This window comes from Danio rerio, chromosome 3, assembly GCF_052040795.2.
Source record: "Danio rerio strain M-AB ecotype USA chromosome 3, GRCz13ab, whole genome shotgun sequence".
NCBI lineage: Eukaryota > Metazoa > Chordata > Actinopteri > Cypriniformes > Danionidae > Danio > Danio rerio.
This window is the reverse complement of record NC_141023.1, coordinates 18,952,596-18,980,277: the sequence shown is the minus strand read 5'-3', so window position 1 is coordinate 18,980,277 and position 27,682 is coordinate 18,952,596. Positions and strand designations below refer to the sequence as shown.

The window sequence follows — 27,682 nt, the reverse complement described above, 5'->3', positions numbered from 1 at the left end:
AGCTAACGCTAACTTTGTATCCCTCTAATTGCAGGTCGAGTTGTGAGATCTGCTGTGTGCAGGATTTAGGCCCAATACGTTATAATTCTGTTTTGTCTGAGTTTAATATAAGAAAATTTTTTGTCAGTCAGCCTTTAACATCTTTAATACACTCAGTTCGCTTAGTCAGTTCAGACGTCTCATTAGGTTTAGTTGAAATATACAACAGAGTATCATCTGCATAGCAGTGAAAGCTGATCCCATGTCTTCTAATAATGTCTCCCAGGGGTAGCATGTATATGATTAGTCGCGACTGGCCTTTTATCCATAATCAGCAATAATCCAATCAGATTGATTCAAGTTTACAATAAATAGACCTTACTGCTTTTTTTTTTTGTCTTTCGTTTTCCCTGGTTTCTAAAACAGTCCTTCATCAGACATGAACAGCAGTCTGCTCCATTCTACTCTACCTACCAAGTCTAGTGCCATTCACAGTGAGCTACTGAGCAAAACAGTCATGCCAGAAAAGCTATCCATACGCAGTTAAGCAGTCATCGTTACCACCCTGTACACCAGGACACGGTTTCCTAAAGAGCCTGTGTTGAAATAATTAAAGACCCTACTACCCTCTCTTCCCTTTTTCATCTCCTTAATAAATTTCCCTAATATCTTTCTGCCTTTTCCTTCAACCTGGATCATCAGCCTACTGAGTAGTCTCCACCAAAAGGGTTTTGCCACCCCTGATCTAACTGGTTTGCCTTCTTGCTTCTAAAGATGCACATGCAGATGCATACACACACACACACACACACACACACACACACACACACACACACACACACACTCAAAATTCAGTTCCAGCTCTGCCTCAAAACACATACAGCTCACAAGTGAAAAAAATGAAAACATACAGGTTCCTTCAGAAAATACCATTGTTTGTACATTATAATTTTTTGTGTTTAATCAAATGAAACGGAAACAGGGAATATTGTGTTTAGTATAAAACAAAAAAACAATCTTATTATTTACTTATTAACAGCTGTACTGATTCAATATTACATTTGCACTCAACACTATTCAAATCAAGCAACTCAAGCAAGTGCATCCTTCATCTGACTGAGTGAACAGCAAGAACTCTTAAAGGAAAAAGTGTTTGATCATAGAGATACTTTAGACTTGTATAATGCTGAATTGAGCCCCTATTGCGGTCATTATGTACTGCATGCTCTCTTTATAATCAGAAAACTGACTGATGATTACTAATAAAATAAACTTGTTCAGTCATCTCTGGGTTTCCTACTGTAAATACCAAACACATGATGTTGGTGGAGGGAGGAACTTTCGGATTAAAGCAGGAGTATTTAATCTTCACAGGTGGAGGAAATAGCAGTCAGTCATTTAGTCAGTCAGTCAGGACACACCAGAACTGAAGAATGATGTTTAACACAGTTTTCTGTGTGGCTGGAGCTGTACTTCTCAACATTGCAGGTAAATCCATTGATAAATTTATTATAATAACTCTATAATACTATTTATTGCTTAATAACTGACTGAAAAGAATATAGTATTTTCCCAACCTGCCTTTTCTTATATTGTTATTCAATTAAGTCACACTGTTGTTAACAATAATATATATATATATATATACACACACACACACACAGTTGACACACACACAGTTGAGGTCAGAGGTATTAGATTAGATTTTTGTTGATTTTTCTAATATGATTGTTTAATATGATTATCAGTGATTCTGTTATTGCATGTTATTTTTGCTTGTTATTATTTATATGCGATAATGATAATTATATAAGAGAAATTGCAATAAATAACTGAAATGTGTTTATATTTATTTAGCAACATTACACTTACTTTTTTTCTGAAAAAAAATATTTACAGAAAAAACATAATTAAACATAAAAAATAGCAGGTTGTGAATATGAAAAGGAATGTGAATATAGTTATGACAGCAGGGTTATAATTTTTCAGTGCTATTAATTTCATTTTAAACCAGCAAATTAATCACAGTTTCAGCAAAACAAAGAAAAGAAAACAGAGCCTACTTAGAAATTCATAAAAATTATTTATCCAAATATGAATAAAAGGAGCAATTTAAGTTAACTTTGAGATTAAAACTGAAACAAGATTGTAAATCGGCAGTTTATTGAACACGCTTATCTGTAATCTACTGCGCAACACCGAGTAGATGCGCACAGATGGTGTGACCATTCTTCACAGAACCACAGAGGGTGTGACCTCAGTGAAGGCACAAATTTTTTACTCGAGAGCTTTTCGCATCTGGAAATTGTGAAATCCGGATTTGCTGCTCGTCTCCTTTAAAAAAAAGGCGCAGCTCTAGTTGGTGTTGATTGTCCTGTCTCTACAGATTTGGTAAGTGTGTAGGATCAGTGCCCTTTCCTTGTTCATTTAGATGGACAAGTTATAGTTCTGTAGGAGTCCATCTATTAGCCCAATGACGAAACTAACAGCATGGCCGAAGATTTAATGCATGTAAGCCTTTATTAGTGCTTCTGAAAAAAATTTTGTTATTTATTAGAATTTATTTATATTCGTTTTTTTAGCTCCGAATTCAATCTGACTCCAATTTAAATGATCCTAAAATTTAGATTTTATTCTAATTGTAAGAACGGATCACATTCATCATTTATGATTTAATTTAGAGTTTAATTTATATCTAGGGTCCGATATTCTAAATTGTACGTTCATTATGGACCAAACGATGCTCAGAGTTTCACGCCCCGAGTTGGATTGTCTTCTCACCGACAGTATGTCGACACTTTGAAAATAGTCAGAGCATGCAGGATTAACTAATATTCAAATAGGCTGGTTGCATAACGCTCACCTATTCCTAAAAGAATAGATCCTTTAGCCAAGCCCATGCAACTTGCTACTTTCAGGGATTAGATGATTATAAGATCTACATGTTATCAGCTCAGAATGGCTACGTATAATCAAATGCGCCTATCAATCAAATAAGTTATGCCGGACCATAAAGGTAGCGAAGACTCCTCGTAATCTACTAGATACAATGAATTCGGAAAACTCCAGAATTAATCAAAACTTAATTTTTTTTTTTTTTGTCAGGTAAAATTGTGTTCTGCCAATTACATAATAAAACCATCAGGAACCCAATATAGAGATGAGACTGTAACAATACAACATCCATTAATCAAAGATAAATCAAAGTATTACAGATGCATACCTGACCAGAGAAGTACATTGCAGCATAAGTTTCAGAAATGCTGCAATGGGGTGTCTTTTTACAAGATCCCACCGACCCATACCACATCTTTACCTTATATAATCAAGTCAAAACAAAAAGCCATAAATTCAAGACAATAGAAGTGTCACAGAGACCCCTGCCTAGTGAATTTGAAGACTTAACCATCTCTTAGGAGGGAGAGCTTATGTTAAAGATCTTATCAAAGTCAAAAACCAAATCAACATATACCAGTGAAATATTACTGTAAAATTAAGACCACTTTACCAATCACACTGAGACATTTAAAATGATACCAAACATGAATATAGTGCTGCAGGATACACCATATTAAAACCTTGAACATTTTATGTGAAATGTGCTCTAATCAGTGGTATGTAACATAAGGAAATGTAACATAAGGATCAAGTTGGGGGGCTTGAGGCGAAAGGTGACTTTCTCGCATTACCCCCTGCTGTGGTGTAGTTCTGTTTTTCCAGCCTGTATTTGCATCGTCAACAGCGATTTGAATAGAACAGTTGAAAAGCTGCTTTTCTGATCTTCTTCTCAGATCAGAAAGGCTATTGCTGTATTGCATATCAATTCTTATGGTCTTGTCTCATGAAAATTTCATAACAGTTCTCAGGGTCTGATATTCTGGAATCTTACAGTTTGTATTATCAGCAGTACTCTTTCTGTGTTTAAAGACAGACCTCAGTCAAAATGATTTCTAAGTTACTTAGTTTACGTTAACGCCAATACAATATTATGAACTGAAAGATCTGCTGTAAATGCTGCTCTCTAAGTGTAAACGTTAACACTGCAAGCAAACTATTGCTGACTGTCGTGTTTAATTTTCGCTGCATTTTGTGACAGGATAGTCTACACTATCTCTAGTGTACACTATTTCTGAGCTACCGAGTGCATCTGAGTTACCGAGAAATGCAGAGGTTTTTTTTCTATTATATGACGTGCGGTATCAAACATTCCACCATCATCACATTCATACATTCACTGTCTTTCTCCCCTGCTTGTGTGTTTGTTTTTCCTCGGTGAAAGTCACAGCGTGCCCAAATGGAAAACTCCCATTTTTATTCAAATCCTTCCCTCTTTCCCACTCCCACCTAAACAGAGCTAGACACATCCACTTCCCTGACTTTTTTCAAACTAGGTGTGAAAACACCCTGTTGAAACAAGGGGGGTTTCATAGCCCTTTAAAGAGCCACTGTCATTTATTCTGGAAATAATAGTGTGATTATCTCGAACTCTAAAGTAAATATATTAAGTTCACAGGTTACAGGTAAACACACGAACATTCAGAATCAAAGTTGACATGCAGGACTAATCTTTCTGAACCACATAATCAGCAATGTCTACCAGCCTGTGCTGTCCAATCTTTGGGTCTTCCTTTCATTGGTTATGCAATTTTGATTATGCTGACATTGCAAGAAATTAATAACAACCAAAAAAAATGTCTCTCCTAACAGGCTGTCTGGGTCAGTCAGATGGTAAGTAGTTATTATCTAATGTCATTTCAGTCGAAGTGTTTGGTTGTGAATGTGCTGAAAACAGACAATAGTCAAATCCTCTTTTCTCTCATCAGTCTGTGGTCGAGCGCCTCTCAACACCAAGATTGTTGGTGGACTGAATGCAACAGAAGGGTCTTGGCCCTGGCAGGCCAGCATTAACTTCAAGTCAACAGGACAATTTTTCTGCAGCGGGTCACTAATCAGTGAAAGATGGGTTTTGACAGCTGCTAGCTGCTTTCAGAGGTTTGAAAATACCAAGTTAAATATTATCAGTTTTTAAAAAAGATTCAAGTGTCCAAGTATAATAGTGAATATCTGTGGATTCATTACAGCAAAATTAAATCAATTTGTTTTACAGAATTAATGTGTCTGACGTTGTGATCTACTTGGGACGTCTGACCACAAATGGCTCAAACCCATATGAGATACCCAGGACAGTGATTCAAGTCAGTGTCACCGAAGATATAGCACTTGTCCAGCTCTCTTCCTCCGTGACTTTCACTGATTACATTAGGCCAGTGTGTCTGGCTGCTGCTGGTAGTGTGTTTGTTGACGGGACAGAGAGTTGGGTCACAGGATGGGGCTCGACTAGTTCGACAAGTGAGAACCATTGCTTCAAAATTACACTAAGATTTTGAGCAAATTGAAAAATTTTTATGGGATTCAAACAGATCTGTGTTTTTATTTTGTGTGACAGATGTAATCCTTTCTGATATGCTGAAGGAGGTGGAGGCCCCTATTGTGAACAACATTGAATGCAGTAATATCAATGGAATCACAAATTTAGACAACGTAATATGTGCTGGATTTGTAAATGAGACAGGAAAAGCCCCATGTTGGGTAAGACATTTCATCAGGCACTCTACTACATTTTTATTTCTTTCATATTTAAACACAGACTTTTATTCATTTTTTTTTTATTTATTTCATTATTCAGCTCTATCAAAACACATACAGTACACTGTATTAAAAACAAAACGTAAATTTTTGAGTTCCTGTTTATGTAATAAATGTCTTAATTTTAGCTTAATTGGGTCATTGTGGACTTGAGTCTGTCATTCCCAAAGATGATTTATTGTTGTGTTAGCCAAAAAATAGGCCCTGAATCATATTATGAATATATACATTCTCAAAAATGCATGTAATCTGTCTAATGCCTATATGCAAAATAAAGGTCCTTTAGGATTCTTCCGGAAGAAATTGTATTACATTTACATTTAGTCATTTGGCAGATGCTTAGGACACATGTTCTTAGCCTGGATATAAATAGTTGCTCCGTTTTGTATTATCAATGTTTTTATATATTTATATTATTATCCTCTTTCATTTTTTCTTTAAATGTGCAATTTATCCATGTTACTTTTCATTTCAAACTAAGCAAAATGTGTGTATAATGTGTAATTAATACACCTGACAATTAAGATTTAAGATTACATACTGAGGATTCATTCAATCATTTTCTTGTTGGCTTAGTCCCTTTTATAATCTGGGTTCGCCACAGCGGAATGAACTGCCAACTTATCCAGCAAGTTTTTATGCAGCGGATGCCCTTCCAGCCGCAACCCGTCTCTGGGAAACATCCACACACACACTCATACACTATGTACAATTTAGCCTACCCAATTCACATGTACCACATGTTTTTGGATCGTGGGAGAAACCGGAGCACCCGGAGAAAGCCCACGCGAGTACATGCAAACTCCACACAGATACGCCAACTGAGCCGAAGCTCGAACCAGCGACCTTCTTGCTGTGAGGCGACAGCATTACCTACTGAGCCACTGCTTGGCCTATATATACAGTTTGTCACAAAAGTGAGTACACCCCTCCGATTTCTGCAAATATTCCTCTTTGACTCAATGAATAGTCAGTGTAAAGTGTCTATAGCAGTGTAAATGTATTGTCCTCTCAAAATAACTACAAATGCAGCCAATAATAGCTGAACCCCTGGCAACAAAAGTGAGTACATCTCTAAGTGAAAATGTCAAAATTGAGCACAATTACTCATTTTTCTTTTCCTGTGTCATGTATTTCATAAGTGTTACACTGTCTCGGGTATCCACAGATGGCAGGTGAGTTAAATTTGCTGTACAAGCTCTTTCACTCTCTCAACCAGGCCACTGAAAGTTCAACATTGCACCTCATGGCAAACAACTCTCAGAAGACCTGAAAAACAAATTGTTGCCTTACATAAAGATGACCTAGACTATAAGAAGATAGCCAACACTCTGAAACTGTGCTGCAGCACAGTGGCCAAGACCATCCAGCGCTTTAAGAGGACAGGTTCTTCCCAGAACAGGCCTCGCTATGGTCGGCTAAAGAAGCTGAGTGCACGTTCTCAGTGTCACATCCAAAGATTGTCTTGAATGGAGACAGATGGATGAGTGCTTACAGCATTGCTGCAGAGATAGAAGATATAAGTGGTCAGCCTGTCAGTGCTCAGACCGTTCGCCGCACAATGCATCAAATTAGTCTGCATGGTTGTGGTCCTAGAAGGAAGCCTCTTCTAAAGATGATTCAAGAAAGCTCGCAATCAATTTGCTGCAGACATGCAGGATTACTAGAACCATGTCCTGTGGTCTAAGACCAAGATAAACCCATTGGGTTCAGATGGTGTCAAATGTGTGTGGCGGCAACCAGGTAAGGAGTACAAAGACAAGTGTGTCTTGCCTACCATTAAATATGATGGTGGGAGTGTCATGTTCTGTGGCTGCTTGAGTGTTTCTGGCATTGGGGAGCTACATTTCATTGAGGGAAACATGAATTCTAACATGTACTGTAACATACTGAAGCAGTTCCCTCAGGAAACTGGACTGCAGAGCAGTGTTCCAGCATGACAATAACCCCAAGCACACCTCCAGGACGACCACTGACTTGCTAAAGAGGCTCAGGGTAAAGGTGATGGACTGGCCAAGCATGTCTCCAGACAGAAACCCCACAGAACACCTCTGGGGCATCCTGAAAAGGAAGGTGGAGGAGCACAAGCAGTCAAATGTCCACCACCTACATGATGTTGTGAAGGAGGAGTGGAAGAGAATTTCAGTGTCAACCTGTGAAGCTCTGGTCAACTCCATGTCCAAGAGAATTAAAACCATGCTGGAAAATGATGGTGGCCACACATAATATTAACATTTTACATTTTCACTTAGGGGTGTACTCACTTTTGTTGCCGCTGTTATTGGCTATATTTGTAGTTATTTTGAGAGGACAATAAATTTACACTGCTATACACACTTCACACTGACTACTTTTCATTGTGTCAAAGAGTCATTTCTGCAGTGTTGTCCTAAAAAAAGATAAAATTAAATATTTGCAGAAATGGGAGGGGTGTACTCACTTTTGTGACATACTGTATGTATATATTAACTCAACTTTTTTACTCTTTAACTAGGTGACTCTATAATGAGCCTATAAAATATGGATTATATCAAATGTCTTTCACATGCAGCATCTCATACGCATGACAGTAACAGAGTTATTGTAGAAGTGTAAATTGTGTTTGTCTTTGCAGGAAGATTTTGGAAGCCCACTGGTGACTAGACAGGGCTCCCAGTGGATTCAGTCTGGAGTTGTAGTCTTTACGTTTTGTGGTCAAAATGGCTTTCCTACTCTATATGCCAGAGTGTCTGAATATGAGGAGTGGATCCGCAACTACACCAGCAGCAGTCTGCCTGGATTTCTCTCATATCCCGTCATTTACACTTTCATGAATGAAGGATCAGTCAACGTCCCCTCATTTCTTGTTCTCACATTCTCCATCATCACTCTCTTCATCTCACGCTTCTTTTGAAGACTGAGTTATGATGATTTCTGGGATGTGGTACTATAATTATTACAATACTTCTTATAATTATAATATATACTTCTAGAGCAATTCCTGTTTTTACTTAAGATTAATTATTAGGGAGAGATTTTGTTGGTGTTTAATGTTTTATTTTGAGATTTCTATATCTTTAAAGTTTCTACACATTTTTGTTTTATTTGTTTTATTTTTCCTTCATTCTCTGCGTTTGACAGTTCATTACAAAAGCATATGTTTGCCCTCTTTCTTTTTAGTATAGGTCACAATTCACTGCATTAACAAACCATCAACTAACACCACTATCCTAATAAACCACAAATTAGCTGATTATTAATAGTTACGGTTGAAGTTGGCATGACAATAAGATTATCAGTTATAAATACTAATTAACAGTTAATATCTTAATAATAAACAGGTAATAAGCCAGTAGTCAGCATGAATTGTGATCTAAACTAAAGAGTTACCCTAAAATCACGTTTTACCAGTGGATAATATCAAATGCTAGATTTAAAAACATCAATAGCTCACAAATAATTACCTCCATCATAAGCATCTTTATCCATGCTGTGACCACATATAATCAAATAAGTGTATCAGCAGATGGCGCCATAAATCAAATATATCAAAATATATTTTACCTTTAACTGGCGAGGATCACTCAGTCTTTTTTTGTGTGAGTTTAAAGATTTTTAAGAAATGTATTTTCTTTTTTCTTTGCTTGAGCTCTTTTGCTTGAGCTTTCTTAGATTTTATTGATGTGGGCTGACCCAAGACAGTAAAGTGCTTTATTAAACTTCTACCTAACACACACACACACACACACACACACACACACACACACAAACACACACACAAACACACACACACACACACACACACACACACACACACACACACACACACACACACACACACACACACATATATATATATATATATATATATATATATATTTTTTTTTTTTTTTTTTTTTTTTTTTTTTTGTGGAGGGACAAATATTAAATCAAGAATACATATTCCACAGACACACATACTATAGCATCCCACACCCAGCTCTTTAACTCAACCTCCTTTGCCTTTATTGATTGACAGCATCTAGAAGTTTCTTGCAGTTTCATCTCACTCCACAGAGGTCGTTGTCGCACTTTAGTTGGAGAACAACTTCCATCGTCATGCTGATGGTACAAACAGTATCATTAAACTCATAATCAATACCTCTCTCTGAAAATTTGAATATGAATGGAGCAACTGGAAACTGTTTTGTGAGACAATAAAAAATATTTACAAATTACTTTATTGATTATTTACTGTTTTATTAAACAGCCTAATATAATTTTGTAAGACTTTTTCAACTCGATAAACTAATAGTGGTACACAGGTTTCCTTCAAGTGGTACATGGACAAATCACTGGATAAATAAAAAAAATTAACACACTTTTACTCCTTTGATGCATACTATAACACTGATGTGATCAAATAGGGTATATGCAGAAGGACTTATCATTAACACAGTTCAAGCGCTTCCAGCAAACTGACATGCCATTACAAAATTCAATGATCGTCATTGCCTGATTGATATACAATATAATGTCGGTCTCAAACCGGACAAAAAGCACTGCATAAATTCCATTGTTCTGCATCATGTCTTTTTTTTATTTTCTTATACTTGTCCTTTTTATTCTTGTTTATGTAAAGCACTTTGAATTGCCACTGTGTATGAAATGTGCTTTATAAATAAACTTGCCTTGTCTTTAAAGTATGAAATTTAAGCTGACTATTTTCAATGGAGTTTCAACCTGCTGCTAGTACAACTGCCAATCATCGATCAATATAGTCTGAGGAATCTCCAGGGGAGAAGCTCAGGCTGTGATTTTCTGCGGATTTTGTTTGATTTGAACGTTTAGAAATGAGACAAAAGAAACAGTTGTTGTTTGTTTATTGGTGATTCCTACACTGTAAAACCTAACAGTCAACTTTAGCAAATTAAATGAGTGTAGTTAACTCAAATTTGACAGAAAGTTTGAACTTAGTGTTGAAGGTAATGAGTTAAATAAATACCTCATTACTTCAACTTAAACAGAGTAAGTTCACAGTCATATAGGGGCGAATACTTATATGGGGGGCGTATGGGTGATGATCACCAGAATGGGGAAGTTAGAGAGTAAAATGAGAAAATATGATACACCGGTGTTTTGGAATATGGAAAAACTGTCTTTTTTTTTTTGTCTTTTTTATTCCTGTTTATGTAAAGCACTTTGAATTGCCACTGTGTATGAATTGTGCTATATAAATAAACTTGCCAACTTGATGCTTCCCCATTCAAGAGGCATTTCTAAGATGGCCGCTGGGTGAAATGACTTGCCCTAAAGGGACTTAAGCTGCGTCCCAAATCGCATACTTATGCGCTATTCTATGCCATTTTTTAGCATAAATAGTGTAAGTAGTGCGTTCACACTGAAAACTCTAAAAATAATAAGTGCACTTTAGATACCCGGATGATGCACTCATTCAGCCAGTAAAATTAAATGTGTAATGATGGACACTTCACACACTCAACGACCGCAGGTTTGCTTACGTAGCGGAAGGGGCGGAGCTATCGGGCGCACATGTTGTATAAATTTATTTATTTTGGATGGTGAAAGCAAAATTCTTCTACGAGAGTGATTATAGCGCCTCCCGATAGAGATTGCGGCAAAACTCACGGCAGGTATTATTTGATAATTCGGCCGTTTACTTCAATGATTTGGCAACCGTCAAACGTCATCAGGGAAACGGTTTGAATTTTAGTAAAAAAACATTAGTGTGCTATTTGGAACGACACTACATACATATACTACCCTGTTGAGTGTGTAAGTGCATAAGTACATAGTGCATGAGTGCATAGTGTATAGTGTGCCATTTGGGACGCAGCTTTAGCGTCAATTTACCAGCATTGCCATGATAGCTTAGTATCATGCACTGTCAGTCTTTGGCCAAGCAAATGGGATGATTTTTGTTGAGAAATCATATATTGCCACATACTTTAGAAAATTGCGTTGGAAATTTTCAAAAACTGAACAATACACTCTGAGTAAATTTACTATCCTTTCGTCATAGGTCTCAATCTCAATTCCTCGAGCGCCGCAGCTCTGCACAGTTTTGCTCCAACCTAGATCAAACACAGCTGACACAATTAATCAAGGTGTCAAGGCTGGACAAAATACACAGACAGATAATGCTCAAACTGAAAAATAAAGTAAAGAACAAAGGCAGTTGCCGTTCACCGACCACCCGCGGGCACGCAGACTGGATTAAAGCAAATAGAAATTCCTCCCTTGGGTCCTTTGGTGATGAGAGGGGTAAAAGAAGCAGTGTGAGAAGATAACCCCTGCAGCAGAGCGAGTGCTGGAGCTGGCGAGCGCAGAGGTGGAGGCCGGATTCAACAGTGTGGTGACTGCGCAGTTCACAGGCAATCACGTTAAGTTATAAATAATGGTGCTGGACTAGACTGGACTGTACAAGACATAACTCACTCAAGGCATTAGGGAATAGCATAGCGTCTGTAAGCTTTAATAAACAACAACCTGGCAAAAAATTATAAGACAGGGCAAGTATATGTAGGGGGACAATCAGATCCAAATAGCAAGAGGTGAGTATTGCGTGTGCGCCAGTGCTGATTGTAAGAGGCAACAGCTGAAACACAACAGATTGAGACATAGGCTGCGTCCGAAACCGCCTACTACTCAGTAGGTACTGCATTTTAATGTAAACGTACTGCTCGGCCGTTAGAAAAGTACGCTCTATACAGTATGAATGTGAAAAGTATGGATGGAATTCGGACGTACTACATCCGCCATTTTGTCATGGTCACGTGACCTACCTGCGTCAGTTGCGTCGCCTCACTTCCATTCAAGATTTCTCTCACAGGGCATTATGGGATAGCGCAGCGTGCATGGGATGCGCACATCAGAATCTCACCAGAAGTAGTAAGTCATCCGGGTACTTCTCGCCTACAAATTTTCAAATTCTATAAATTCGGACATACTACTCTACTCGCATACTGATTTAGCGTACTGTATAGTATGGAAATATGCGATTTCGGACGCAGCCATAGAAGCTCAGATCAAACCTGACCCATGACACAAGGTGTTTATGACTCTTTTAACCACACCAAATAATTGGATCAGCTGTGCTTGATAGAATTGGAGCAAAACTGTGCGGACCTGCGGCCCTTTTGGAATAGGGTATATGCACACAGACATTTGAATTCAGTCTGCCAGCCTCAGGGCTTCCGGTTAATTGTCATCCCGTGCAAAATCACCCCATTTAAGATCTGATTTCTTTTAAAATGGCGATCATCACTGCCTGGCTGAGATTCGATATAAAGTGGGTATCAGATCAAACAAGAAGCACTGCATTAAATTATATTGTTCCGCGCCATGACTTTAAAATATGGAAATTAATTTTACCCCAGTATTTTCAATGGAATTTCTGCACTAGCCTGCCACTAATGATGGCGCCTGCGTTTGTCTCTTTATATCCTTTAACAACCAAATGGATGCTTAAGTCTATTTAACTGAATGTATTTGAATCACATTACAACATCAATGCTGTAAAAGAACCCTGATGAACTTGAAAATAGTCACATAAAGTTTTCACCGGAAGTTCATCATTGGCTGAAAAACACTAGCTGGGCATAAAGTCTATTGAGTCTGAGATCTATGCTTGTTACATTTGTGGCTGTTTTTGCCCCATTGACTTCTATTGTAATGCCATTTTTTGATTGCAAAGCCATGACACCATATAATCATGCATTCTTGATTGTTAGAGATTTTGCCTTTTGGGAAGAGGTCAAATTACGAAACATTAATAATGAAATAAAAACAAAATTGAATAAAAGGCTTATATAATAATAATAACAGCAACAACAACAATAAATTAGTCATGATAACAACTTGTTTTACTAGCTTGAAAAAAATGTGTTTTATAGCTTATATTAGATATTGCAAACATATATGTGAACTGATAAATAGTTTGATAAAGTAGTATACATTTAAATATTCTAAAAGTAGTGGAAAGGTCTAAAGCACAGGTGTCAAACTCAGTTCCAAAAGGGCCGCAGCTCTGCACAGTTTAGTTCCAACCCTAATTAAACACACCTGATCAAACTAATTGAGTTCTTCAGGCTTGTTTGAAACCTACAGGTAAGAGTGTTGGAGCAGGGTTGGAACTAAACTGTGCAGGGCTTCGGCCCTCCAGGAACTGAGTTTGACACCCCTGGTCTAAAGGGTGCCCTCTATAAGACCTTGGCTGAGCCAACAGTTACTGTAGGCTAAAACCACCACTGTTAAATACCTTTCAATAAATGTATAAGTTTCTAAAAACTGAGGTCCTTAGCAGGCTTAATTCCCTGAATGTGATCGCACCATTGCTTTCTATTTCCATCATTCACCTTCCGTTTCCACTACACTCTATCACACATTCATTGCCCTATCTAACACATTTTCTTTCCAGGCATCAGTAGCTATGTTTTCACCTACCTATGTTTATTGGTTAACTGGTTGATGGAAATGCCATGATGTGCATACATTTTGAAAATGCACATAAAAAACATATGCGCATGAGTAGGACAAACTTTTAATTCTTTAAGAAAAGATGCGCATAAACTACGATGGAAATACTTTTACCATACAAATTCCAGTATGTGCATTAAAAAAGGTGATGCGATTTTGTTATAAGGGATCATGTGACGATAAAAATGTGCGCGAATGGATAAGTAATCATAAGTAATCATCAGGCTGAGCACTGAAATGTTGTTTTGGTCATTCTAAAATGCCCTACCATTTCAGTATTAGTGTTATTATATTATTAATGACCTCCTGAATCAAGAGCGTCTGTGCTCCACGTCCCACGCCTTCAAACGCCACCGCACGTTCACTGCGTGTCAGGATTGCCTTCCGAGGGGCAAGTCATTTATTAGCTGAAGAAAACATTGATCCAGCTTCTCCTACTGCAGTAAATTTGGCGTCAAATCCTCAGAGAGTGATGATTTTGTTCGCTTTGACTCGTTGGATGGAAACGCTGCTTTATTCGCACGTTTTTTTATGTGATAATCCAGATTTGCGCATAAAGTTCATTCGCATTTTTGGATGAACACATACTGTAGCTAATGATGAGAATAACGGCACTATAAAAAAACGTGTTACAAACGGTGATACCTTTTACAATAAAGAGTAATCAAATTCATTACTGTTTCACCAGTTACAACGATGTAGTCATTACCGACAACAATGAAATGAGCGTTACTATAACTGAGAACACTAAAGTGGCTCTTATATAAGCAGCGTCTCTCTCAGCCATAGGATCTCTCTTTCTCTGAGGTGTGTGTGTTTGGGGCTGGGGCGGGACACATAAACAACCAGTGATGATGACTGGTGTGTCTGTGAATGTGGAGTAACTGAAAACGGGACGATTGGCTTAGAGTACATTTCAATCTTTTGCCAATCAGAGGCAGAGTACACATACAAGCACGCACACAGTTAGTCGAACACACCAGGGGTGCGCTCAAAATCACCTACTACTCAAGAACGCACCATTTGACCTTCCAAAAAGTGTGTTCTATACAGTATGAATGTGAGTATTATAAATGGAACTCAGATGAACTACATCCTCCATTTTGTCGAGATCACATGATCTACCAGCGTCAGTTGCGTCACTTTACTCCCCTTCATGAATTCTCTCACGGGGCATAATGGGATAGTGTAGCATGCATCGGATGCGCACTTCAGAACCTTACGGGAGGTAGTGGGTCATCTGGGTACTTCTCTCATACTGATTTTTGAATTCTATGAATTCAGACATACTACTCGACTCGCATACTGATTTTAGCGTACTTTAAAGTATGGAAGTATGCAATTTTGGATGCAGCCCAAGAGTCATAACGATGGCAAATCCAACAAATTCAAAGGTAGCTTTTGCAACCAGGAAATATAAGCACTATTTTTTCCTCATTTAGGTGAAAAACAAAAATGTTTATAAATCATGCAACTTATGTCCAGAAAAAAAAAAGTCTCTCTGCGTCAGTGACCAGTAATTGTAATCTAATTTGTTTAATCTAATCTAATTTTAATCTATAATTATTTTATAGTCATTTGACAAATTATTATTATTATTTTTTTAGTAGCGCAATAGTTACTTTCCCTGGTAGAAACTATAGCTAAATACTCTTTTAAAGGAACATGGACAACACTGCCAGGCATACAGTGCATCTGAAAAGTATATAGCGCTTCACTTTTTCCTAGGGATGTAACGGTATCAGAATTTCACGGTTCGGTAATACCTCGGTATGAATGTCACGGTACGGTATTTATTGAATCATTTACAGGAAAAAACAAAACTTATGAAAATACTCCAAAAAAGTGCCAAAAGTGTCAATGACATACAAATTAGCCGTCTATCTGTAAGCTTTGAAACAGGAACTTCAATTTTAATAACAAAAAAATATTAAACCATATAAAAAAAATAAAGTTTCAATTTAGTATTGTTAGTGTTGAAAACTCATCACATTCAACATTTAATCACTCACTCACTCACTTAGATAGAGATGGGTTTAAAGGAAAATTATCATATAACTATAATCTGGTAAAAGCTGGTATCTCTGGGTATTTACAATGTCCCCTGCAACAGAAAAAAAAACCTCTCATTTGGGACTGAGGTTTCTGGGACAAGAGAGATATGACTTGGCCCAGGTTGACAGCAGTGGGTAACGGTGTGCATTGTCTTTCCCCCATTTGAGAGGACAAACCATGAGTGAGATATAGGTCTCATGTCTGCATCAATCTGAACAGTGTGCTGACAACACCGCTATTCAGTACGCGCGCGACAACACAGCTGATAAGAACTCGCGCGACAACACCACTATTCAGTACGTGCGCGACAACACAGCTGATAAGAACTCGCATGACAACACCGCTATTCAGTATGCGCGCGACAACACAGCTGATAAGAACTCGCATGACAACACCGCTATTCAGTACGTGCGCGACAACACAGGTGATAAGAACTCGCATGACAACACCGCTATTCAGTATGTGCGCGGCGACAACACCCGCTTTAGAGTTTTCCAGCTCTTTTTCATCCCCGCTTCTAGCAGCACACTCCATTTCCGCATTACTGGATCTGTAGCGACAACAGACCGCAAGGGATGATGGTCAAGCATGGGCTGATGGGAATTGTAGTTTTCGCTACCTCCCGTTCGCTTCATTCGCCTGAGCAAATTTTCTCAGAAGACCTATAGTTTTACCGAGTCATGCGACTACGGTAATATCGAAAAAAATTAATATTGCGGTATGACGGTATTTACAATACCGTTACATCCCTACTTTTTCCACATTTTTTATGTTACAGCCTTATTCCAAAATGGATTAAATTAGTTTATTTCCTCAAAATTCTACACACAATACCCCATAATTTTGTTTCTTATGATCTGAGAGTCCTTCAGATGCCTTTTGGCAAATTCCCGACAGGGAGTGGCTTCCGTCTGGCCACTCTACTTTACAGGCCATCGGGTTATTTATTACATCCCTGACTAAGGCCCTTCTCCCCCAATCACTCAGCTTAGATGGCCGGCCAGCTCTAGGAAGAGTCCTAGTGGGTCCAGACATCTTCCACCTACGGATAATGGAGGTCGCTGTGCTCATTGGAACTTTCAGAGCAGCAAATTAAATTATGTAACCTTTCCCAGCCTTGTGCCTTGACACAATCCTGTCTCGGAGGTCTACAGACAATTCCTTTGTTTTCATGCTTGGTTTGTGCTTTGACATGCACTGTCAACCCTGAGACCTTATTTAGACAGGTGTATGCCTTTTCAAATCATGTCCAATCAACTGAATTTACCACAGGTGAACTCCAATGAAGCTGCTGAAACATCTCAAGAATGATCAGTGGAAACAGAATGTACCTGAGCTCAATTTAGAGCTTCACGGCAGAGGCTGTGAATACTTCTGTACTTGTGATTTTTCAGGATTTTTATTTTTAATAGATTTGTGACAATTTCAAAAACCCTTTTTCACATTGTCATTATGGGGTATTGTGTGTAGAATTTTGAGTAAATAAATGAATTGAATTAAAATAAGGCTGTAACACAAAAAGATGTGACAAAAGTGAAGCGCTTTGAATACTTTCTGGATCCACTGAACATGCATTTAATTCATAGATGCAATGTTATTAATAATAATCAAAATTTGCACTTTAAATAAATTTGCATAAGAAAAATAATGTATAAATATTAAAGCAAAATGTCAGAATATGTGCATTATAGTGCAAATACTTGAATTTTGATGATGATTATGAAACTGCAATCCTTTAGCGTAGTGACAAATGGATGAGTAGCTTACTAAACTGCTACAACTAGAGTAGGTTTCCCAACACTGTTTTTTTTTTTTGAGGAAACCTATGAAATTAGGGGAGGGGGATGGTGTAGAAAGGGGAAATAAGGATTGCAGAACTATCAGAACAAATTACTTCATGAACTGGCATTAGGTAAACTTAAGACTTGATTTCTTTACGCTTGGGAAATGTTGTTTCTGCAAATGTTGATTTCAGCTCTAAAGAATGCAGGTCTAGAAAGCATCAAGGCCTGATAATGGTTATTAAATGTATTCATTATTGATTTAAATAAGACATAAAAATTTAATTTCAGTTATATTGCAAATCCATAAATAGTATGAAATTGGGTCTATTGTGAATTTAATCTGTCATATGACAGATGTGCTGCAAGACTTGTACCAATTCACAATACTCAGTACTTTGTATAACAGAATAGTTATTTTTAAACCTGGCTAAAACTTGCCATTTTCATACAGTGAAGTTGCTTAAACTATTATGCACGTTTTTGGCAACAATTAAAATGTCTTGGATGTGGCTGTAATGTAAACTTGCAACATTTTTAAAGCAAAGCATAATGTAAAGTTTATTTATAAACTGATTTTGAGAGGAGCACGTGCTTATGATTGAAAGCAGCTGGTCCCGTATTAGCTAATGCATGATTAACCAATCAGATTATTCCTATACCACTACAACTAATAAGAAAATATCACCTTAGCCATTAGCCATATTCTTCATCTTGAAGAATCCCCCTTCCTCCCCTCCTCTTGACAGAGCAGCAGAGAGGCCCAGTGGTCAGCACTGTTGCCTAACAGCAAGAATGTCACTAGCTCAAGTCTTTATCTGGCCAAGTTGACATTTCTGTGTGGACTTTACTTTTCTCCCCGTGTTTGCATGGGTTTTCACTAGGCTCCCGGCATACCTGCCAACACTCCCGTTTTTCCCAGTAGTCTTCCATATTTCAGACCCATCTCTAGTATTGTTCTGTCTCCAGGAATTCCACTCCCTCCGATCCTCAGCTTTTTGGTACAGTCTGGGTAGCTTTTTGGTTCAGTCCCCATGTGCACCGAACCCATCACACAACCATCTTTATACCCGCTCCCCGCTCTTGTGCGCACCTTCCCTCCCCACACGTCACTTCGCGCGCATGTTGTAGAATGTTGGCAGGTATGCTCTCTGGTCTCCTCCCACAGACCGAATAACTTGTACATAAGTAATTTGACCAAACCAAATCGACACCATAGATGAGCGATTAATTCAGTAGTATTCTCTCAATAGTTATTCATAATTTGCCTTCACCATTATCAAGCAGGGGAATTCTCAAAGACCTACCTAAGCTCAAACTTCCCTCTCGCCCTGCAAATGGAAGGGAGCCCAGGGCTCGAGGATTTCATGAGCTTAGGGCTCTCTCCCGGGACAACATGACAAACACGCTTTATTATTAATCACAAGCTAAGGGCGAACTCTTGAATATACTAATATTTTAAACTTGAAGGCATTGTTCACAATATTACACTACTTTTTGATTACACAGCTCTAGTGTAAACAACAAGAGATCCTGATGAAGTCGTCCTGGAGCATTACAAAAAACAAAATAAACAGTCTGCAAAGCAGTGGATGTTTACAGAAACACTACTGATTTCATCTCACTGATTGATGAACTAACCATCACAGTTTGCATACCACAGAAGACAACGACAAACAAGAAAACTAGTTGGCTTGACCTTACTGTATAATGTTATATAGTATATTACATTTACAATGCCACGTTTCCCGTGAGACACATCTTTTCTCGGAGCTTACACTATGAATGAATGTGCATTTTGTGCACTACCATCTAATGACTGAAGGATTAGCCTATAATTTCACAAACAAAGAGATATTTGGTTGGTTTGAGCGATCCAAATGTTTAACAAAAAGAGTATAATGATCATTATAAAAACGTAAAACTACTGTAGACTCATGCCAGAAAATTTGTCATAGTCATAGTTATTCTTGTCATATTCACACATGGTTAGAACAACTACACCTATGAATAATTATATGCCATGAATAGGCTTTACTTACAGTTTTACACATTTGCCACAGTTGAAAAGGTGGATTAAAAAAAACTATATAACTGATTTGAATCAATTTAAATAACCAGTTTAATGACATTTTCAAGCATTCAATTGCATAATATAGCACATTGATTTATAATCAGCGTGTAACAAATCATTTGTACATTTTCAGACCATTTTCAATGATAACTTTCTAAGCATTTTAATCTACATAAACTGATGTGTTTATCATTATGTAATGTTAAGGATGCTTGTTAGCAAGCAAATTGTCTCGTATTTGCAGCTGTCTGAAGAAACATTAGCTAAAGCAATAGCAGTGTGGTTAAAATCATGTGAAGATTTGGTTCAAAAATCGTGATTATAAATTAGCTGACGATTTAATAACACTTTAAAGCATTTTGTTAAAAATAAAATCACAGCATCTCAAATTTGTAGCCACTATAATATATGTTCTGTTAAACATTATATAATGTACTTCCATTTCAATGCTGAAGACATGCAGATTTGCTTACCTATTAAGAGGAATGACCCTCTCGCTCTTAGTACCTTACAAAGGTGCTTGGAAGAGATCTGGCTACCCCATATTTTTTTATATTGTGAATATGGGTGCCTTTCTTGATTGATTGACAGAAACGCATATCAGTTCAGTTATTGGCTCCAGTTTTTATCAACTCCGCTTGCCGTCTAAAGTTAAACATTTCTTAAATCCCACCACACAAGAGATGGCTGTCCACGCTTTTATTACTTTATGGTTAGACTACTGCAATGCACTAGATTCATTTGTAATAGCAGGAAACATGACCATGTTACCCCTCTTCTCAGTAAGGGGACCTCCATCTGGCTGACCATCCCATTCATAATTGATTTTAAAGTGTTTTACTGGGACAGTATATAAATCTATAGATCTAGCCCTAATATATCACTCAGAGCTGTTCCATTTTACACTCACGTGATATCTCTTAGATCAAAATCTTCTTTTAGTTCCTCACACACTTCACAAAAGAATATTTGGTTTTACAGTGCATCCGGAAAGTATTCATAGCGCTTCACTTTTTCCACATTTTTGTATGCTTACAGCCTTATTCCAAAATGGATTGAATTAATTTATTTCCTCAAATTCTACACACAACACCCCATAATGACAATGTGAAAAAAGAGTTTTTGAAATTGTTGCAAATTTATTGAAAATAAAAAACCTGAAAAATCACATGATTATACGTATTCACAGCCTTTGCTGTGAAGCTCTAAATTGAGCTCAGGTACATTCCACCGTTTCCACCGAAGACAAAGGAATTGTCTGTAAACCTCCAAGACAGGATTGTCTCGAGGCACAAGGCTGGGGAAGGTTACATAAACACTTCTGCTGCTCTAAAAATTCCAGTGAGCACGGTGGCCTCCATCACCTGTAAGTGGAAGATGTTTGGAACCACCAGGACTCTTTTTAGAGCTGGCCGACCATCTAAGCTGATCAATAACCCGATGGTCACTCTGTCTGAGCGCCAGCGTTCTTCTGTGGAGAGAAGAGAACCTTACAGAAGGACAACCCATCTGTGCAGCAATCCACCAATCAAGCCTGTATGGTGGCCAGACGAAAACCACTCCCTACCTGGAATTTGCCAAAAGGCATCTGAAGGACTCTCAGATCATAAGAAACTAAATTCTCTGGTCTGATGGGACTAAAATTGAACTCTCTGCAGTGAATATCAGACATAATTTTTGAAGAAAACTAGACACCGCTCATCATCAGGCTAATACCATCTCTACAATGAAGGATGGTGGTGGCAGCATTATGCTGTGGGGATGTTTTTCAGCAGCAGGAACTGGAAGACTAGTCAGGATAGAGGGAAAGATGAATGCAGCGATGTACAGAGACATCCTGAATAAAAACCTGCTTCATAGTGCTCTTGACCTCAGACTGGAGCGACAGTTCATCTTCCAGCACGACAATGACCCAAAGCACACTGCTACAATATCAATGAAGTGGCTTCACAACAACTCTGTGAATGTCCTTGAGTGGCCCACCAGAGCCCAGACCTAAATCCTATTGAACATTTCTGGAGAGATCTGAAAATGGCTGTACACCTGGTACTGCAAAGAGGAATTAGCAGAAATTCCCAAAGACAAGTGTCATTATGGGGTATTGTGTGTATTTTCAGAAAATAAATGAATTTATTCCATTTTGGAATAAGGCTGTAACATAAAAAAAATGTGACAAAAATGAAGTGCTATGAATACTTTCTGGATTCAATGTACGAATAAATGAACAAGACTAATAATGATTTACTAAGTAAAGATTATTTTACATCGTTTGACGTTGAGTTATAAGAAAATAATGCACACCTGAGGTGGTGATGTGGCCACGATGCAAGGTGTGGATTTATTGTCTAACAATTCAATAGACTGGAGTTGATTATTTGCTTATATTGCGTGCTCAGAACTAATCAAAATCACTGAACATATCAATTTGGAACTTTAATGCAGTTAATACAAATATAAAACTAAAGTACTTTACCTGTGTGTTTGTCTGAACATTACAGCACACCTTAGAATGCTCATTAGCCAATCAGAATCAAGCAGGGCAATATGATGAATGTTATTCCAAAGTGTTACTGCATTTTCACTGGCGTGATACAGCTTAAATATAGATCTCTTCTGGACATACTGGTGTAACATTTACAGAGCACTGTATGGTAAGATCTTCAGAGAGTCATAACAACACAGGAATGGAAGGACCGTGTCAGAGAAGGTGGTTGTAAATGTCTGTAGATGCGTTTTAGTAACAGGATCAGAGAAGGACACGGTTCCTGCATCATAGTCCAGATTAACTCTCACACGCTCAAGCTCTCGCTGAACAATAAATTCATTATTGGGTTTTGGGAACTGGTAATAGAATTCTTCATATAAAACAGACTCATTATATTTAACATTCCAGATATCAGTCGCAAAGATATCCCCTCCTGTTCTTTCATGTGATGCTGTGGTTACTCCTATGCTCCAGCCTGAACTCCCTTTTACCTCCACATCCCAGCAGTGTGTGCCCGAGTTGAAACCCTCTGAACCCAGAACACTGAAAAACCAGTCAAATCTTTCGGGATTGTTGGGAAGAAGCTGTTTTTCAGAAAACTCAAGAGATTTCACGCTGGTCAGATCATCAGACAGGAGGAGACGCGGATTAGCCGTGTTTGGATCCAAAATGACTGGAGCTGGATGAGATACAATCAACAGCTGCTGTTATTCTGGTGTTAATGAAATGATCAAGAGTGATCTATGTAATGATTATTGCAAATTATGATACTTATCCTGTTAATAAGACGTTATAAATCTGTAAAACGTATTGGTGCATAAGTCCAGACTCACTGTATTGCACGATGTCCTGCATCTTATTGCAGACTCTGAATGAAAGGTTGCCCAAGTAACTTGACACTTGAATCAAAGCTCCAGAAGGTATCTGTGGATCCAGCTCTGAGATCTGCATTCTGGAAGAGCATTAAATAAATAGGTCATCCAAAAATGAAAATTACCCCACAATTAAATCACCCCCAAGCTATTCTCTGTGTATATGACTTCATATTTTTTATTTGTTTTTATTTTACCCTGGATCTTCCATGCTGTATATAATAGTGTTGCGTATGCAGGGTCTATTTTTTAAAGCTTCCAAATGTGCATAAATCCATTGTAAACGGTGGTTTAAAGTAAATAACTGTAGTGGAGTCATTTTTCTCAGGAATTCTATTTTTCTAAAGTAATTTTAAAACTGTGCACTTTTACTTCCACTTGAATGCTGTATCGGTACTTTTACTCCATTATTTAAGCTGTAGTCACTACTTTATTTTTCCTTATGTTGTTTTTATATTTGATTGACTGAGCAGAATAGTCAGTACTGTGATTCCCATCCAACCAAATTTGCAGAGAAAAATCGCATCATACAGAACAACCTCAAGGCATGGTCTTTTATAAATGCAGCAAACATGCAGGAAAGAAGCATTAAAAATGTTCAAAAACACATTAAATCATTACACGCAATGACTGAGAGGCTGTTTAGATGAGGATGAAGATGCCTACTGCATGAAGACTGAAATCATCAAATGGCCTTTAACAAATCATTAAATTCCCAACATTATGTGACATTTTCACACACACGATATATCAATATCATCAACATACTTTAACACGTGTTAGACCCTGGATGTACATGGATTAGTTTTACGATGGATTGAAGTGCTTTTGGAAGGCACTGTCCACACGAACACTGGAATTTTCAAAACCGTTTTTTTTTTTTCTCCATACAGTTTCGCTGTTTGTCTATATCAAAACGGAGTACCGTGTGACTGAAACCATAATTTTCTAAAAACTCTGGCCAGAATGTGGAGTTTTTTTGAAATTTTGGGGACACTACAACCACCGTTTTTGGCTCATGACATCAGCACAGTTTCTACCTTTCTGATTGGCCAACAAGGCTTCTCACCAAGCACGGAATATGCAAATGAAGCAAATTCCGCACATTCACTGCAAACATAACACATATTCTGCATTGTTCAACCGTTGAACTGTAAACTGCCTCTGATGCAATTTACTTGTGAAATATACTCAACTCCTCGTTTGGTGTGAACCTGTAGTGTAAAAATGTCATTATCTCTGCCTGTTGGTTCCCTTAACATCAACTGCATTTTCATGTGGACAGATTTCTTTTCTTTTTTCTTTTTTTTTCTCTTTTTTTGTTGATGAAAACGGGGAATATTGAATTTGTAAAATCCCCATGTGAATATGGGGTAATTTTTGTTTTAGATTGAGAAGCAGAAATATTGTCAGACTCACCTTTCCATTGAGTCTGGAAACTCCTGCAGAACAAACACAAGAGTTGATCATCAAAAACTCAATCAAATCAACAAAAACTCAATGATCTGAAATCAAACCTTGAGAAAGCAGACATCATCGGACTCCATCATCTTCTCCATGTCTTGAAGTGTGTGTGAAAGTGTTGAGATGTGTCTCTTCATCTCTTTCAGCTTTTCCTTTATCTTTTGCTTCTTCTCCACCTCTTCCTCTCGCAGTGCAGTGATTGTAGCTTCTTCTTCATTTCTGAGAAACTGATGAAGCTTCTCAAACTGCTCTTTAATCTGACGCTCGGTGTAATCAGCTTGAGACTGAAATCAAATGTAGTCTATGAAAATAGCAATGATCTGTGGCTTGAATAGTAGCATTTATGAGAGACAAAACTGAAGATTTTACACCAAGGAAACATTATGAATGAAGTTTAACATCCTAAGTTGTTGCTGATGCACGTCCATTTTTTCATGCTGTTTAACCACATTCAAACATGGAGGAACAAGTTGATGCCTTGCTAATTAGCAATCTTTACATGTGATGTCTTAAGTTGTAGGGTTAGTTCACCAACTAATTAAACATATTTTATGGGTTACTTATATTCAAGGCGTCTGGGGTGTATATGACTTTCTTCTTTTAGTTGAATCCAATTGTAGTTCTCCTTTTAAAAATTATCTTAGCCTTTTCCAATTCTACAATAACAATGGTCAGCTGATTTTATCAGCAGTCCAAAAGTAATCCAATAAAGCACGTCCATCTATAATAAAAAGTGCCTCCCACAGCTCTGTGGAGTCTCTTTTAGAATCAATTTGGAGGAGTTACACCTCTACTGTTCCCCACTAGTGGAACTGTAACAATCTGGCACAAAAAAAACTGCACAACTCAACCCAAGCAGCAGGTACTTCGGTCCCACTTTACACAGGAATTAATAGTTTGTTACAATGTACTTAAGCCTGTTTATACTTCAAGTGACCGGCGTAACCCACGGCGCATGCAACGCCTGTAGCTGTGCATTTATACTTCTGCGCGCTGTCTCTGTTGGTCTGCATTAACACTTCCGAAACGCTAGTTGGCAGTGAGGTGTTAATATTCCTCAGTGTCGAGTTTCTTCGATGCTGTTTTGCTTTTCCTGAACACTTCTGGGATGTACAAGTGGCTCAAACTCGCTCATTTTGAGGCAGGAACTGGCGGACATGCAACAACTTTAACTATGAGGTAAACACAAAACAAAAATTTCCATCCGGAGCTCCTTCACGGGACTCCACACTTGTAAACAATCGCTCCATCAGGCTCGCACCATTCACTCGGCTCTTGGTCCCGCCCAGACTCGTCAGCGCTACCAAGCCGACCAATCACAGAGCTTGCGCTACGCGTCGTTGCGACGTGTAGTTACAATTTTTGAGAGGTGCACGTCAGTGATGCCGACGGCCATGGCGAAGGGCTATGCGTCAGCGCCGTAGCATACGCTGGTGTTTCACGCAGAAGTATAAATCAGCTTTTATTGTGTAAATACATGTATTTACTGTGTACTTATGCTTGATTAAATACATGTATGTAATTACATCTGTAATTAACTTTTGTAATTACATTTGTAAATACACTGTTGACCATCCCTTACACCTTAACCCACCCTTAAACCTACCCATACAATCAAACCTGTCCATAACCCAACCCCTATCCCAACTCAAAACCACCACAAGTGTTCTCAAATACATTATAAACACAGTAAGTACATTGTAATTATTTTGTGATGTCAGTACATAGTAGTTAAGGACACTTAATATAAAGTGGGACCGGTACTTCAGTCACTTTTAGGAAAGGGCTCATCAGCACTTTACTCTTTAACACAGGGGAGCCCAAACTTTTTCCTATAAAAGGCATGAAAAGTAAACTTGTCCGTGCGTCGAATATATACCAAAATGTATATATTAAATTTTGCCATGGGTATTTTCCTAATTTATTCTGTAAATTTAACAATAACTAGAAAACTTTACTTCAAATCATATAAATTCAAGCAGTATAATTTTAAGATGTTATAATGAACCTATTACAGTAAAAACATTCACAATCCAGCCTGATCTCATGAGGAAACAAAAGTATTTTACGTTTTGTAAGTTCAATGGCTAATTCTTATGAATTTGTTCAGTTTAGTTGTACGAAAATGTACGATTTTAAAAAGAAAGTGTGGCACCTAACCCCACCCCTAACCGTCATTGGGTGATGAGCAAATCGCACTAAATTGTATGAATTAGATCATACGAATTCATACGAATTAGCCACTGAATCAAAAAGTTACGAATTGCCGTGAGATTGCATTGGAACAATCCTATTTATAACACAATGGAGTTCAACGCTGAGTACAATAATCGAGCTGCTCCTGCCTTTACCTTTATCTGTCAAGTATTTACATTTTAGAGGTCTGATCCATTTATAGTTGGATTTGTTGGATCTCAGCAATAAAACAAAGAAACAAGAAAGGTTACGTTAAATTTGAAGTGACAATCTCTGACAAAGGCATTCACCCCCAACCACCTTCTCATTGTTCGCCCTCAATAATCAAATCAACAGTTACCATGGGCCAACTCTGCTTAAACACTTGCCATTCAGTTTCTATCTACCTATAAACTTTTTCCCCAAGTTAATAAGAAAGCATGTTGTGTCACACAGATAAGTTGTTGAAATAAAACATGCAAATATATCTGAAGAATCAGTTCTCACCTCGATGTGTTGAACAGTTTTCTCAAATGCTACTTTCACCCATTCTCTCTGTTGAAGATCCCCCTTTAAATACCTCAGTTCTGTTTTGAGCTGCTCCTAGAAGTTAAAGTGAAAATCTGTAAGACATCAGAGATTCCTCAAAAATGTGTGATTCATAACAATACTACTGTATGCAAGTTTTCTAGTA

At 37.8% G+C, this 27,682-nt stretch overlaps 2 protein-coding genes across 7 annotated transcripts in view; one reads left to right on the top strand and one right to left on the bottom strand.

Annotated features, from left to right (window-relative positions):
- Positions 1-27,682, bottom strand: part of LOC147845590 (E3 ubiquitin-protein ligase TRIM35) — a 33,123-nt gene that overhangs the window by 4,678 nt on the left and 763 nt on the right. For 2 of the 6 annotated variants that reach the window (XR_015480627.1, XM_087244212.1), the window contains exons 2-7: positions 27,496-27,591; positions 24,867-25,097; positions 24,769-24,791; positions 23,311-23,429; positions 22,969-23,156; positions 9,598-9,705 (exon numbers count right to left, since the gene is read on the bottom strand). Coding sequence is in view for 3 of the 6 variants with exons in the window: in XM_087244212.1 (XP_087100338.1) it covers positions 9,598-9,705; positions 22,969-23,156; positions 23,311-23,429; positions 24,769-24,791; positions 24,867-25,097; positions 27,496-27,591 (765 nt within the window). In the remaining 3 variants the exon portion in view is untranslated. Of the gene's footprint in view, positions 1-9,512; positions 9,706-20,022; positions 23,157-23,310; positions 23,430-24,768; positions 24,792-24,866; positions 25,098-27,495; positions 27,592-27,682 lie in introns of those variants that run through there. The other 4 variants (XR_015480626.1, XM_087244211.1, XR_015480625.1 and 1 more) reach the window with 4 other exon arrangements.
- Positions 1,368-9,417, top strand: LOC100004427. The gene is made up of 6 exons (XM_087244214.1): positions 1,368-1,467; positions 4,687-4,707; positions 4,803-4,971; positions 5,087-5,328; positions 5,426-5,568; positions 8,240-9,417. The coding sequence occupies exons 1-6, from the start codon at positions 1,413-1,415 to the stop codon at positions 8,516-8,518; spliced, it is 909 nt and encodes a 302-aa protein (XP_087100340.1). The 5' UTR covers positions 1,368-1,412; the 3' UTR covers positions 8,519-9,417.